Consider the following 16,046-nt stretch of genomic DNA (forward strand, 5'->3'; position numbering starts at 1 on the left):
GCCTGACGACCGCCTCGGTGGACGTGACAAGCAACTGTCCTCACTTGGTTGAAAATAAGCTTTAAGTGGATAGAGGCTATGAGATCTGGTTGAAAGCTTCTAAGTAATGCAACCTTTGACCTTTGACACAGTTTCCACTTGTTTTCTTGATAGTCGTCTTCCTTAAACACACACGTTCTCTCATCAGCAAGTCGTCAGCTGGACACTGTGACTTTACTTCTTTTCCATTTAGTGGCCGATAATACTCCAGATATGTGGACTGTGTTTATTTTGAACATTTTCCACTTTCTGATATGCTCCCTCCTGATGATGGAAATCATTTGCCTGTTTGAACATGACTCATCCTCCCAGTAGAGATGGAGAGTGGGTCAAAAAGTCATTAAGTTTGGAAAAAGATAATCACTAAACTGAACTATGTAAACTTCCTGATAGTGAAAGAAAAATGCTTCAGCTTGAGAGGAGTTGTTTTACTGCAGCCTACAACACAGACAAAGCATTTTAGTGAAAGCATTTCATTTCAGTGCTCATTAGTCCGAGCTTGTTTTAAATTATATAGGAAATAAATGCACGTTTGCAAAAGTATTTCTGCAGAAGAAGAACAAAAGACAAGTAGTTCTCAAGTGGAATAGGATTAAAGCAACATATGAAATTACATCATCTATTGTGAGGAACTGAACACACACTCGGTTTGTTCTATTTCTTTATTCGGTCCAACTGTTTGTTTAAGAATCTCTCACCATAACATTGACGACAGACCATCGCAGTGTGGGATTGTGGGTACTCATGAGCATACTTTGTGCTTTGCACCAGCTAGCAGCATTGGGCAGCTGTCCGGAGGAGAGAGAGAGAGAGAGAGAGCAGACTCTTTGCATCATTGATCTGAACACACGTTCCCTTCTTTTGAGCAACCGCTCGTCCAAGCACCGAAGGAATTCTCAGGTACGAGTTAAACAGCGTCTTAATGTATAGAAAAAAACATCCACAAAATGACTGCAAAGTAAATTTGCAAAATGTGAATATCCTACTATTTCTCTGTCAATTGATAAAAGTTCTTTTTTTTAAGTCTATATATAATACATAAGAACAAAGAAGATGTTTTACAAATATCTCAACGTCCTTAACAGTTTGCATATTTCATCACCACTCAGCTTTAAATCAATTTATTCCAATTTCTTTGCTGTCATCAATCAGCATAGAGAAATGTCTGTCCATGCTCGTCTTGGTGAGACTGGTTATGGGGCTTCCTGCGGCGCTCACTCTGTCCATGCCTGCACTCAGAGGGTGAAGCTGAGAGAGGCCTCTGTTCTGGATCACCGAGATCTCGTTGTTCTTCATGGCCAGGCTGTTGGTGATCGCTGTGGCGTAGCGGTTCCAAAATCCGGAGTCTACGTTCATGGCCCGAGCTGCCAGGTCCTTCTGGAACATCTCGCCGAACTTCAGGGCCTCCCCGCCCAGCAGGGCCATGGGGTTCTCCACCGACAGCCGCCTGCCTCTCCGGGCTGGTGCGTTGTTCCACATGTGAGTTCCCATGTGAACCTTGAAATGACATCAAATTAATTAAGATGTTCTCATTCTAAAATACAAACAAACATATTTGGCACAGATTGAATATATACAGGTGTGATACTCAAACAGTTGGTAATGTTTTTTACCCCTGTCAATTTAGTGGAAGGATGTGGTGTTTGGTAAATAATAAATAAATCAAAATGATTTGATTAAGTAATTTCTTAAGCAAAGATTTTGTAATGTAGAATTTGTACCACTTCTTTATTATGAGGGAATTCCTGGGTTTTAAAACAGATTTTATTTTATGATTATACTTAAAATACAATATCACACAACACAAAATGTGTACCCACTGCACTTATAGTCAAAAGTTACTATTAAAATATGACAAAGCAGTTTGAACCCTCACAACAGAGGAGAAAAGAATCTGTTCTCTACCTTCAGATTGCCTTTAGTGGTGAACGCTCTGCCGCAGATGGAGCAGACGAACGGTTTCTCTCCGGTGTGCGTGCGCTCGTGAATCTGCAGAGCGCTGGCTGACGAGAAGTTCTTCCCACAGGCGTTGCAGTTGTGCTGCTTCGGCGGCCGTCGAGGCGGCGCGGGGCCGAGCAGGGACGTCATCGCTGGGCTGCCGACGGACGGATAAGCCGGGGGGATGTGGACGCTGAACGGCGGGTGCTGACCTTCGGGCGTGTTGTTCCGGTGACTGTGACCGTTCACCTCGGTTTTTATGGCGGCTGATGATGTGCTGGTGACCAGGCTGGGGAGGGTCTGACCTGCAGCAGGAATCAAAGTGCACAAGTGTGAAGGTTTCTTGAAAATGCAACAATCAAGGTTTAGGAAAGATAAGCATGAAAACGGTTACGTCAACTGTACCTCTGTCTCTGCTCAGCTGGAAAGACAAACTGTACGGAGTCTCTTCTTTCACACACAGTTTTCCAGCTTGTGTTCCTCTCCGCCCCTGAGCCGCTGCAGAGGTGGGAGACTCAGACTCCTCTCTCTTCACCGACGCTGCCAACGGCTCCTGGGATTCTGGCCTGTGGCTTTTCACTGCAGGAGATTTGATCGTCATTCCCTCTGAGTTGCTTCGAATGGGAGACTCGGGTGCACGAGGCGAGCAGGAGGATTCTGACACGTTCGGGCTGGAGTTTCCCAACCTTTTCTCCGATAAAGTACATTTAATGTTCAGTTGGCTGCCGTCGTTAAAACCATTTGTCAGGGGTTTCATACTGAAGCAGTGGTTTAGGTTTACAGTCGAGTCAATCATCCTCATTTGGTTCTCCAGAGCTGCTAAACTTGAAACGATGGCAAACGACCTGGGAGGAGAGTTGCAATCAGAGATCAACGGTCGAGAGGGACTCCCGTCTTCCCTCATATTTTCCACCTCTTCCTCCTCAATATCATCCTCCATTGAAATGTCATCAATAAAGTCATTGCTGTTGCTGCTGAGGCTGTCAAAGTTCTTCCCGTTGATGGAGGTGTCGCTGTCCATCTCCTGCAGCCCGTCCACGAGGGTCGAGTCTGGAATCTGCCCGACCATGTGCATGCGGATATGCTGCTGAAGAACAACGGCGTTGGTGAACTTCTTCTGGCAAATGGGACACGAGTGTTGCACCAGGACCGGAGGATTTTCTCTGTGAACGCCGATGTGCGTCTTCAGGTTACCTTTGGTGGTGAAAGCCCTGCCGCACACTTTGCATTTAAAGGGCCTCTCCCCGGTGTGAATGCGATAGTGCATCTTCAGCGCACTCTGACAGCTGAGGACACGGTGACAGAGCACGCACTGGTTGGGGTCCGTGATCTTTTTGTCGATACTCTCCACCAGCTGCTGAAGCTTTGAGGTTTCAGAGGTTTGCATAGAATCAAAGAGACCCAGTGAAGGGAATTTAGTTTCCTCAGAGTTGAGCGACAGTGGCGGGGAATTGGGGTCGGGCGACGCTGGGGTGACGGGTTCGGGTGTAGTGGCCACAGATGGGATTGTGGAGCTGGTTGTTTCTGTCACTGGGGTGGCTCTCAGCCTCAGGGTGCAGCTCTGAGGCAGGTGTACTCCCTCTGTTTTCGGTATATTAGATGCTTCCTTCTCCAGGTTAGACAGTGGAGACTCTGAAACAGGAGAGAAATGAGCCTCGCTGCCTCTGTGGTTAGGTGACAAAGACACACATTCACCAGGAGATGGCTGGTAGGGAGACCTAACGGATGGTGTTACACTTACAGGGTCATTTGAGCCTCCGATACTGGTAATAGTGGAGGACAGCGGAAGACCCATGGTGGCCGGCAGAGTTGCTACAACAGGTTTGCTATCAAGCCATGAGGTGACGGGTTTTTCTGGAGGGAGGGACATTCCATAGGGAATCCCAGAACTTGTTGGCACGTTGTCTAGATACTCTGGCACCGGGTAGGGGTTCATCTGCACATGAGGATACTTCTCTTTATGCCTCTGGAAGTGCACCTTTAAGTTCCCTTTAGTGGAAAAGCGATTGCCGCAGATGTTGCATTTGAAGGGCCGCTCTCCTGTATGCGAGCGCAGGTGGATCTGCAGAGCGCTGTCGCTGCCAAACACTTTGGCACAGAACCTGCATTTATGCTTGAAGAAGGGTTCCTCCGGGCTGGGCTTCGTTTCAAACAAGGAGACGCTAGACAGTTTCCCTTTCCTGTGCTTCATCAGGGCTGCAAGGGGGTCAAGTGCATTAGCTGTGGCAGCGATGCTCGCCAACGGATTGGGGAAGATTACACTGCTGGGGGGGCTCTGAGGTAGAAATGGCAGGTTGGAGGATGAGCTGAGGAGGCTGCTCTGCCCCAGGGACAGTGGACTGGAAGAGCTCAGTGTCTGAGTGCAGCTGAGGCTGCTGGTGTGTGAGCCTGTGTAAGGAGGCAGTAACGTGGGGATGCTGCTGCTGCTGCTGGACAGAGATGGAGTTTCTGAGGAGGCTGAGGTACATGTAACGTCTCTGAAGGTGGACTTCCCACACACAGTTAGTGGGGGGATATTTTGTGACTTTTCAAGCATGGATGACAAAGAAACCGCCGCCCGTCCATTAACGGAGGAGGGAGTTGATCCTGACAGAGCCAGGATGGGAGGAGGGTTGATGCCTTGAGAGGAGAAGGGTTTCTGTGTCAGAGACCGGGACCTGGAGCCTGGGTTTAACGCAGCTTGTGTTGGTTGTCTGTTCATGACGGCCACCTGGCTGCAGATCTGCTCAATAAGCTGCAGCTGATGGACCTGTTGTTGCTGCAGAGCCAGCAGGTGCTCCAGGATCACCGGGATGGCCGCCGAGGCTGCCTTCCCTCCCACACCGCTGCCGTTGATCCCCTGGGAGAACTGGGCTACGGCCACTCGGGTGCTGTGAAGGATCTCCAGCGTCACATTCGTGCCGGGCATGCTGTAGCTGTCGGCGGCCGACACCTGGGCAGACGAGGGCTCGACTGAGTCTGGAGGCTGAGGGCTGCAGGTGAATTTGTCCTGTGGGCAAAGCTCGAGCTCCATGGCTTCATCCTGCTCCCTGCTTTCCTCTAAATGATCCAGACTGTCGTCGTTCACCAGCTCAAAGCCTGCGTCGCTGGACTCTCCTGGGGACGAGCCACTGGACGAAAGGCTCGGAACCGGAGAGGGTCCCGCAGGAGATTCCTCAGGAGCAGGCGTCCCTTCACTGTCCTTAACTATCAGCACCAGCGGATCCTCAGTGCAGACTTTCTGATGGTCGCTCAGTTCCGTCCAAGAGAAGAACTCAGCACAGCATTTGTCACAGATGTGCGTGTCCTCTCTGCTGTGGCAGCCTCCATTCGTCTCCTCTCTCTCCATGCCTCCCGTGATGCCTGGAAGGAAATACAACAAGATTAAGAATACTAACTTGATTATTTATTGTCCTGATATTTCAACAATGGGACGTTTGTTTTCCTTTATCACATTGGAATTAATCCCCCACACACACACACACACACACACACACACACACACACACACACACACACACACACACACACACACACACACCTTCTAGTGAGTCCCATCTCTCCAAACAACAAATGTCGTGTGGACCGGCTCAAACCCACTGAACTTCAAATTCCACGAGAACTCCCAAAGTGTCCAAAGATAACAAACATGTCGAGTTGAATTATAAGATGGTTTGTATAAATTGACGCAAAACACATCTGGAAACATTTCATTCAAAGTAAAATAAAGTTTCTTAGATTTCTGCATTTCACAGAATAAACCAAACACCGGCATACAATGCGGAAACTATTTATTTATCATAACCGAATGGTAATCTCAGTTTAAAAATAACTACCCACTTTATCTCCATCTGTTTATATCTGAAGTTTCATGATAGAAAGGTTTTCTCCAATATTTAACTGTTAACAGATGTTAAGAGTGTAAGTGCAGATTAAAACATGAACTTCAACAGGTCCCGTAAAACATGGAGAAAGTTTTTTTTTTTTTACTTACACCCCCCTCTATCCAGATATTAACAATCTTTCAGAGAAATCAATAAAGTTCCGTGAAGTTATCTGACCTCTGTAATCGTGCACTCACACAGATAATGAAATTCCATACAGCCTATTGATTTTCTGTGCATTCGAACATTTCAGTAACGCGTCTCCTCTTTCAAAAACAATTGTGGGTTTATTGGTCGAAAAACTACGATATTTTGTTTCCATTTGAATTCGAGGTTCGCTGCATCGGGGCAATTTAAAAAAAATGGTGAATTACAGCTGAAAGATCCCTGATTTCATTCTCTAACATTTTCCTGTGTGTGAGATTCAAGTTTTATTTGGAGCAGTAAATCGCAGCCATCTGAAGTCGGTTATAAATTATTGTGCTCAGACTCTGATCAATTTAATTTTCAACAACATCAGGCCATCAACAGTGTATAAGTCTTAATGTGTAGACTCACATCTCTAATGCCACAGCTTCAATATGCAGCACAGAACTACCGAGTGATGAGAGCAAAGTTTTACATGTGACCGAGCTCTAAATTCACAGGGAAATAAAAGTAGGAAAAAATAAATAAATGACTCAGAATATCCAGATGTGATTTTATAACTTTTGTAATGTCAGTCCACTTTCACTTTTTTAAATCTAATTATTTTATAACTAAAACACCATTAACATAAAATAAAAGCATGGACACTCAGGATGTATCCATGAATTAACACGTACACATTTTATCTTTAGCTTGACATGAAGCTAGAGGTGTTCCCAGGTCGCATGTTCATTTCCCCCAGTATATTAATTCTACCCCAATATGTGTCCATATGAGGAAATCTTTTATAAATGATCTGCAAATCCCTGCATACGACACACGTCAGTAAATGTATTTGTCTTAAATCTCGACTCTGATCTTTAGACTCAGAGAATCTGCCACGAGATTTTTAGGCTCTTGGAGTCAGAGCTGCATCTGCTCAGGCTTTGGCCCATTAGGAAACAGACAGTAAGAGCAGATGGAAAGATCAGTGGTACATTATTGTTGTTACACAGGCACCAATTTAAGAATAATATTTTTTATAAACATTTAGAAAGACGGATATTATGAGGTTTAGAATATGTAAGAATATGGAATTTAAATTTTTGTTTTTTTATTAAATAATTAAAGGAAATATTTTAGTTTTTAATTTGGTAATTATCCATGAAAAAATAACTTTCTGCCACATAATCATGATTAAAGGAAACCAAAGTGTGTGTGGTCCACATACATGCTGCACTTTCTTCTTAAACACACTAAATGTGGACATTTAGCAATTTAAACATGTGTGTGTGTTTGTGCCGACTATAATATGAATGTGTGTGTGGTTTAAGAGTGCATGTGTGTGTGTGTCTTTGTGTTTGCATTTCCCAGTGTTTACAATTATCCGTGTGTTTCACCTCCTAAATGAATTAGTCCCACCTTGTCGAGCTACACAAAGAGCGAGACATCTGCTATATTTACATGAATAAACTCAACAAATCCTAACACAAACACACAGTGTCTGTGTTACTGATGATATGAGTCAATCAACACGTGACACGCTTTATTCCTAAACTACACAACATCTGACATGATTTTAACGTGTTTCAGCTCAGGAAAGCAAAGCAAAGCAAGAAGAGTTGGGATCTGAAAGTCAAACTCATCACAAGTAAATAATCAGAGTCCCTGGCTCAGCGAGTGGGTGGTCCGAGGATCACCAGGGCGATTCGGCAAACACAGGAGCGAAAACACGTTCAGCCGCTGTAGCTCAGGATTGTGTTTTCGCTCCGTAAAGATTCACGTCCAATGAAAACAAAGCTCAGGAGAGATCAGAGTTGATTCAAAGAGTCAAAACTCCGAATGTGTTTCCAACTACAATAACACGGGGAGAAATTTATTTTAAAATGTCACCCTCGCTCAATCTGTGATGTCAGGAGCAGAAAACAGATTTATGTCCGTTTCTTGTTGTGTGGTTTTGGCGAAGAGACGAGAAGAGAGGAGAGAGAGAGAGAGAGAGAGAAAACCCACGAGGCTGCAGCTGAAGAGCAAACAGACATGTCAGCCCAGCGTTAGTGGCTCCTCGCCCGTCTGTGCGTGACCCCCAGGGCTGCAGAGGTCACTGGTTCACATGTACTAATTGTATTATGATCCAGACACGGAGCACTTGCCCCTCGCAGGGTGAGGCTGCACAAAGGTTAAGTCAGCAGGCTCAATCAAAGCCCAGCTCAGGGTGGCGGAGCCCCCCGCCTGCAGGCTGCAGGGGCCAGGCCGTGGGAGGGCCCCGAGTGAGGAGGGCCTCTTCTGCACTCATCACCTTTTCACAGCCCCTAATAATCATATATTAACACGACACTGGATTTAAAAAACATGAAACAAGGGCCGTGATGGGGAAGTGACTTAAACTGACTTGAGCTTTTAAACGATTTTTTTGCATTGAATAACAATAGCACCATGAATTTAATAAAGTTCATATTAATATAAATACAGTAAATTTGAAATTTACAAGAATAATTTAGATTTATTGGGATTTATAGACAATTGAGTAGCATCGAGGTAGTTGTTTCTACGATTTTGCACAAAATCTAGAGAATTCAGACCGAATTCAATTCAAAACTCAACCATTTCTGGATTAACATTTTATTTAATATGATCCATTAGTTCACTGGTTAATTTGAGTTTAAAATATTAGTCCTTCTACTGAGTTAGTGCTCAGATGATTAAAAGGTTCAAAAAGCTTCCAGGCTGCATAAGAAGAACCTTGTTTAATTAAATATTAAAATATTGAAAAGTAGTGAGGCTTCTAGTTTTGGAGATTAATTATAATAATCAATAATTACCATATATATATATTTACTCCTTGAAGAATTGTATAGAAAATGATGGACGTGTACACAGGCAAGTTAAATCTTCACTGTGCATTTCTCGTTTTTCCTTTTATTATTTATGAAATTATTATCTTATAAAATCATTCAAGTGAAATACAGAAGTTCCCCTTCATGCATGTTAATACACAAATTATTACAAACAGCCCACTTTCGTTCAGGCCACATTTCATTTCACATTATTGTCTCCTGGCTCATGATCAGAGTTTCTCATTAGAATTAAGCTGAAATAATTATCAAAAAAGGCCTCAAACCAAAACACAGAGTAACTTCCCTCATAATAGAAAGAAATAAATCCTTAATATGGAAGATGTGTCACCATTTGCATGAGTTTATTCGGTGTTGTGGTGAAGTTTGTCGGCACAACAGTTCTCAACAGGCCCCGTTTCCACCCATCGCCCCTGAAGCTGTTTAAAAGATATGAAAGTAAATTATAATGATTGTTTTAATTAAGTTAATTCATAAAAAAAAGCCACTGATTTAGCTGTATTGTTTTCCATTCGTGTTCCACAGCTTGTTTCTTAAGTTGTTTAATCTAAGTTTTTATAATAAAGTGAAAACTTGTTTATTTTTAACTAATTTCGTCTCCTGATGAGAAACTTTTAAACCGGATTTTAAAGTGTTTTTTTAGACCGAAAAGTTTAATTTATCAGATTTTAGGCTTGTTGGGTTTTTTTTAAAAACAAGGATGTTAAAATGAAAAAGTTGCATAAATAATTAGGAAACATGCAGGAAGAAGAAGAAAGAAAGAATAAAAACCTCAATGTTTGTCTGTTAAATTTGGGGAAATAGAATTAAACAGCCATTCTTTTATATATTTTAAACCTAAATCCAGCATCAGCATTAGATTTAGTCTTAATCTCTCTGCAGCAACATCCTGTAAACAGATCTGCTCTCAAAGTATATTTCCCCACCGATCCACTGGAGGTGAAAGTGGTTTAAATCCACCTACCATCGCTGCAGACGCGTCCGGAGCGTGTCGCCTCCTCGTCGGACCCGAGGTGCTGGGGCTTGGCCTGTTTGCGCCGGGACATGTTGATCTCTCTGTGCGACTCGCCGCTGCCTTCCGCCGGGGCATCTACGAGCAGCGACTGGGACCCTCCGGGGGGAGCGGGGTCGGTGAAATAGGCGAGCGGCGGCTGGTGCTGATGCCCGAGTGCAGATTGCGCATGTCAGTGTAATTATGATGGAGGAAGAGGATGATGCTTTTACGACTCTCGCTGCCCTTCGCCGGGTGATTGGCTGCGCTCCAGCCACCTCGCACCAGATATGGAAATGAGGGATGAGGTTTTAATAACAATTACTTCACTTCCTGTCCGAGCGGCTGCTTTTTACGCACGACTCCACAGCAGCTCCGCCGTGGTTCAGTCCGACCTCCACTCCCGCGAGCGTCTCACGCGCTTCGCAGCGGTGTTTGGGTTCAACTTCGTCACCAATCCCCGCATCTCGGTGAGGTCCTGCAGGCGTAAAATCGACCTGCTTCTGCCCTGAGCCCCTGGATGAGTTTGTGCCAAAAAAAGACGCCCCTGGTTTCACCTGCGTGTCCCGGCTGTGTGTGGAAGGTCGCCTTGGCTCAGTCTCTCCCCACACACACTGAACACCAGCACGAACACTCATCCACTCTCCCCTGTTGTCCCGTGGAGAGGTTGAACGTGGTTGTAAAACTGCGTAAAGTCCCGAATCGACGTTTTTCCAAAACGCAGTTCTTGCGTAAAAAGGCTGAGAAAACAGACCTCCCACGGATGAGATTCCGTCGGGTTTAGAAACGTGCGTAAAGTGAAAGTTGAGGCGTAAAAAGAAAACCGCCGCTCAGGTCTCAGTTAGGTCCGATCTCGGAAGGGAGACTCCTTGGTCTGCGTAAGGAACCGGCGCTCTCCTTGTAGCCTCCGCCTCCGGTGCATCATTAGCTGCCCTTCAGCCGGCTGCGATAGGCTACTGCCAGGAGACCACAGGAGGTGTTGGAGCCTTTGCTTCATTGGTTAACGACCTCCCACTATTTGGCGCCAGAATACACTGAAAAGTGTCTCATATGTTGAGGAAGAAGAAGAAGAAGAATTCCTCAGAGGGAGGAAGAGGAGAATCCATCCAAATAAACTGCTAATGCATAGATTTCGAATGTAAAACAACTCGGCTTGGATATTTTCTGTAAGTGTTGGTGTTTGGCTCATGGAGGAATCACCCAGTACAGGTCATGGCTCCACTTTAAAGTCTTATCCCCCCCCCCACCCCCAGCTGCACCATAATGGCGAAAGAATACCAGAAGAATCGTGTTGTCTGCCTCCACAGTAACAGTTTCAAAGCTGAGGGGAGAATGAAGAATACTTCACCAGAGCTGTAATCCCTCTTCAGGCTTTGTTCCAGAACTTGTGATTATGTGGTATTAAAAGATGCAGCTGGGGGGGGGAGGACAGAATCAGCTGTTGATAATTGCAAGTACTACACAACAGCCTGGTATTGATCGGTATGTCTCTGATTCTCCTGCTATAGAGAGATAAGGAGACCCCACTCCTGCTGGAATATAATTTCTTCTGACCTATCAGGTTTCCACAGACTTATGATGAATAGCCAGAGTGGCCCAGAGTGCTTATCTGGAAACTCAACCCCCCCCCACACCCTTGATTCGATATTGATTCTTTGTTACCAGCACAAAATCAAAAGAGCAACTACTTGACCATGATCTCTTCCAGATTCTAACTTGGCCGACACCAGCACAGACTCCGCTCGCGGCCTCGAGCACCACTCACCACTCGTGATTATTCTGGATACATCTGGACCAGTTTGTGTTTGATGATAATCAATGGAGCTGTATCCAAACGAGGCAAATTTAAGTTTAATAAATCACGTTCAATGATAAATTATTATAAATCAAAATGTTCAGTTTGTCAGCGTTGCAGGAAGTAAACAGAGACATGGAAATTACACCAAAGTCAACAAAGCACTTTCAGAATAAAGTCAAGTTTATTTCTATAGCAGATTTAAAAACAACCACAGTTGATCACAGAAGAACTTATAATAAATATGACAAATATATTGTTGATTTCGAGGGAGCACTTCATCTGTTGCATAACCAAAATCATCAAAATGCCGAAGACATAAATAATAATAATAAATAAATGCTGAAAGTGGCTTTCATTGATTAAAAAATGTTTTTAAGTACCTAAATATCTAATTTCTATACGAATGTAAACATTAAAGTGAAGAACATTTACTTATATATCAAATAATGTTGATTTTACTACATTTATTAATTGTATGAACTTTTTATTTGAAACCCAAACACCAAAGATTAATAAAATAGGCAACACATTGTAAATATGAGGCCATATACACCACAGGATTAAAAATGAAAATACAGCAGGAATTTATATATTCAGTGAACAATATAATATCCTGCAAATTATCTCGATACCTGGATTCAATTTAAAACCGAAATCTAAACATTTGGTTTTGAATTGTCCAAACCTGCCAAAACACACACATCATGACACACACACAGTAACATCTGTATTGGCTGTAATATTGAATATAAGGCTCAATATGTGTCTTTTCAATCCAGTTGTTTTCTGTTATTTTGCATTGACCAGTATTTGGACAAATCAAAACATCTGAACTTAAAGCTGCATAGAATAACAGTAGAAAACAAGTTGGAAGTGCAGGCTCCACCAAACTTAGAATTGATATGAAATATGAACCAGTTCAATATCAGATGTAACGTTTAGGTTCCACTTTCTCACACGTGAGCGAGTTACCTCCGCGTCCATAAAACAGAAAATTAAGTCTGCGGAACTAAGGACGACTCCCACTTCCTGTCCATATGAAGATTACAGTGCGCCCTGTGATTTACTGGCAGCTGAGTGGAGGAGCAGCTCCAGCAGCGTCCTGTCGGCCGGTGCCAGCTGAGGAATGTGAGCGTGAGGCCTCGGACGGAGATGTGACAAGCTAATGGCCCCCGACCTGCTGCCCTGACAGGGATCAGCCGGGAGGGGAAAATGCAAAGCTCTGCAGAGATGTGTCAGGAATAAAGACGCGAGTGGTGTTTACTGCGGAAGAGGAAAAACTTCATGTCGTGTAAAATACTGTATGTGTCAGGTTCATTTTGTGATAATGCGTGTAAATGATAAACATCTGGAGTTTTCACTGAACATTGATACAGGACGTGACGCCGTCGTGGAATATGATGATTTTTCACTTATAAAAGAAGCGTAAGAACAAATAAAAGTGGAAAACTGGGTTGAAAAACTTCCTTTTGGATCCGTCTTTGCAGATTTTTATCCAAAATTGGTCACAACAAGTTACTAAACCAATAAAGATGTAAAAAAAAAAAAACATCCATCATTGTTTGTCCTTGAACATGACATCATGCAACAAACATTATTCCGCAGTGCGGTCATTGTATTTGTCGGAAAACCTCTCACGCGTTTGAAATTAAGGATTTTTAAAGATTTCTCTGGCTCTTTTTTCAGAAGATGGGAAAACGTGTTGATTTATTCAAATGTAGATGAAAAGTGGTGTCGCCTTGATGAGTTTAGCTGTGTTTGGTGAAGTGGTGCATCTGTCTCTGGTTTACTGGGCAACCAGAGCTTTCCCCTCCATCAAACGAACTTTTTAAAAAATACAATCACAACCATCTTGTATGAATCTTCACATGGATTTAGAGCTTTTCTAGTCTCCACCACTCAAAGTGCTTTGTCAAGCCACATTCACCCATTTGCAAACAATGCTCTTTATACTGTCCTCACACGTCCCGTCGCATTCACACACAACTGTCAACAGAGCTGGGGATCAAACCTTCTGACCCTCCAATCAGGAGACAACCCACTCTTCCACCTGAGCCACAACTTACCCCTGAAAGAGTTGATGAACATTATGGTAATAAAATGGGTTTTTGGAATTCGGGTGAGGTGACAGATAAAGTTTAAAGTCTCAGAACCGACTCAACTTATCAAATCAAGTGCAATAAGGACTTTGTTTGGGGATAAAATGATTAAAACCTGACCGGGCCTAACTAGAGAGGGTCGTCCACTAACTAGAAGGTCAGCGGTTCAATTCCCTGCTTGTCCAGGCTGCATTTTAAAGTGTCCTTGGGCAAGATACTGAACCGGAACTGGTTGGGATAGAAAAAGTTAATGTAAAGTACTTTGAGTAGTCAATAGGATTTGAAAAGCGCTATAAGAAAACAGTATATTTTCCATTAAGTACAATTATATTTGGGGTTTTAGTCAAAACCTAGGAGAGAATATTTATTTTCTACATAGATTTGATGAATGTAAGAGAAAGAAGACAAAGAGCCACATGCTGCTGCCTTTTCTGTTTATTAGATTTACTTTTCAATTAAACCGTCTGGATCATAACTATTTCTTCAGTTGGACATGTCTTTCCTCTGAGGGGTTTCTGGGTGGCCGTCTGTTCCGGCCTCCACCACCACCACGCTGTGGAATAGATCTAAAAGAATTACACTCACTCAGCCTGTGTTTCCTCATATAATCACACAAAAGGATTTTTCTGGAAAATAACAATAAATCACAGACCGGATCAATACAGCCTGGCCGAGGCTGCACCGGCCTGATAACACAATCAATACAGGGTATTTGGATTTTAATTAATACATGACAGCGCCTCAGCCCTGAAACAGTGAAATATGACCTCAGCCCCTTTTGAAATACGCCCTGCAGAGCGTCACAGGCCCCGATATCTGCGACAGATCATCAGATGTCAACGTGATCTGGTACCTGAGGAGCCGAGGGGACGGAGCGCTGAGAGACCGAGGGGAAGGAAAAACACATGGTGGACACATATTTATACCAGGAGCAGGTAGAACAAGACAAAGATCCATGGTGTTATGATTTTAAACTGATTAGACTCGTAACTTTTGATTCTCTAGTGTCAACATTGAGCAACAAATGTCCCACACTCGTCGATATCAGTTCCCTAAATATGGATGATTCTTTTCACCAAGATCCATGTGAATTATTCCCTGGGAAATGAATATAACTGTGAAAATGTCCAATTCTAAAAAGGTAAAGAAAGTGAAAAACAAGAAGTCTGGATCAGCTGGAAACTTAAATGAGTTGTTTCTTGGCTCAGGTCCCATCCTTCCACCGAATTTCATGGGAATCCATTGTGCAGTTTTTGCGTAATCCTGCAAATAAATAAACAAACAAATGTAATGCGGCGAAAAACCTCCTTCTTAGCGGAGGAGTTAAAATTAATAAAGAGAAGAATAGAATAAGATGGAAGCCCCTGTTGAAAATGCATTATTATTTTTGTTTGCTTGCTTTTTTAAAGAATGGGGACGAGCCGCTCTGGAAAACTGGTCTCGTCTTCTCCTCGCTCCACTTTCAGACCTGCACTGATTTCTGTATATTCTCCTGAAATCATCCAGAGGGGCTGCAGAGTTCCTCATGCCGGCCCCCTGGAGAATGTCCGGGCTCAGCCCACGTGAGAACATGGCAGAATTAACGGGGATCACGGCCGACATGGTGCTCATCCTCTGGGGACCATGAACATCTGCACAAAATATCACCTGATTGATTTTTATTTCAGGCCTGGATCAATCAGCACAAAGACCAACATTACTATCACTGGAGCCTGGTGAGCGTAGTTTGGCTAAAGACAAGAGACCGATCGCTCCGGTCCATCCTCACGTCCGTCCAGAGGGGGACCAGCACTCGTCAGGGTTGATACGGAGGCTCGGACTCCGACAGCCTCCCTGGCAATATCCAAAACCTTCACTCAGCAGTTATTGCAGCTGATTGGGAGCAGCTCCTTCATCCCAAAACACAAAGCGCACGGAGAATAGAGCGAGAAGAAATCAAAAGCCAACAAAGGAGCAGAGGGTGGAGAGTGATGGACAGCAGCGAGACAGGGCTGCCGTGGGTTATGTAGACCGAGGGCTGAGTGGTCGGGAAATTTCTGATCGCTTTAATTCACTGCAGAACCAACTTGGCTCGGCTCGCTCCCCCTCCACTGCTTTTATCTAACACTGTGTTTCTGTATTGATTTTTTTCTTTTTGCTTTATCTTCCAGGCTGGATAAGAGGACAGAGAACCGCGGGAGCGAGAGTGAATGGAGAACTTTTCCTGAAGATTGCTGCTATTCTCTGGCTTATTGCCTCCTGTCCTTCACGGTCTCACATGACGTCCCGGGTGTCAGGTTCGCCTTCACGCTGTAAATGAGGAAGCTGATGGTCCGGGATCAAAAAAAAAGAGGAGGGAAT

The 16,046-nt window shown here is 43.9% G+C and overlaps 1 protein-coding gene across 1 annotated transcript; it reads right to left on the reverse strand.

Moving 5' to 3' along the window:
* Positions 1-687: 687 nt before the first annotated feature.
* Positions 688-10,727, reverse strand: sall3b (spalt-like transcription factor 3b). Its single transcript, XM_035181952.2, has 4 exons — positions 9,783-10,727; positions 2,383-5,319; positions 1,945-2,282; positions 688-1,536 (listed from the first exon to the last, which is right to left on the reverse strand). The coding sequence occupies exons 1-4, from the start codon at positions 9,862-9,864 to the stop codon at positions 1,156-1,158; spliced, it is 3,738 nt and encodes a 1,245-aa protein (XP_035037843.2). The 5' UTR covers positions 9,865-10,727; the 3' UTR covers positions 688-1,155.
* Positions 10,728-16,046: the final 5,319 nt, after the last annotated feature.

The sequence above is a fragment of the Hippoglossus stenolepis genome, chromosome 17 (assembly GCF_022539355.2).
Source record: "Hippoglossus stenolepis isolate QCI-W04-F060 chromosome 17, HSTE1.2, whole genome shotgun sequence".
Classification (NCBI taxonomy): Eukaryota; Metazoa; Chordata; class Actinopteri; order Pleuronectiformes; family Pleuronectidae; genus Hippoglossus; species Hippoglossus stenolepis.

Excerpts from the sequence above, each read along its gene's own strand:
- sall3b (XM_035181952.2), bottom strand. The coding sequence starts at position 9,864 with ATGTCCCGGCGCAAACAGGCCAAGCCCCAGCACCTCGGGTCCGACGAG. Across the intron at positions 5,320-9,782 it reads CGGACGCGTCTGCAGCGATG|GCATCACGGGAGGCATGGAG; the intron begins GTAGGTGGATTT and ends ATTTCCTTCCAG. Across the intron at positions 1,537-1,944 it reads CCACTAAAGGCAATCTGAAG|GTTCACATGGGAACTCACAT; the intron begins GTAGAGAACAGA and ends TGTCATTTCAAG.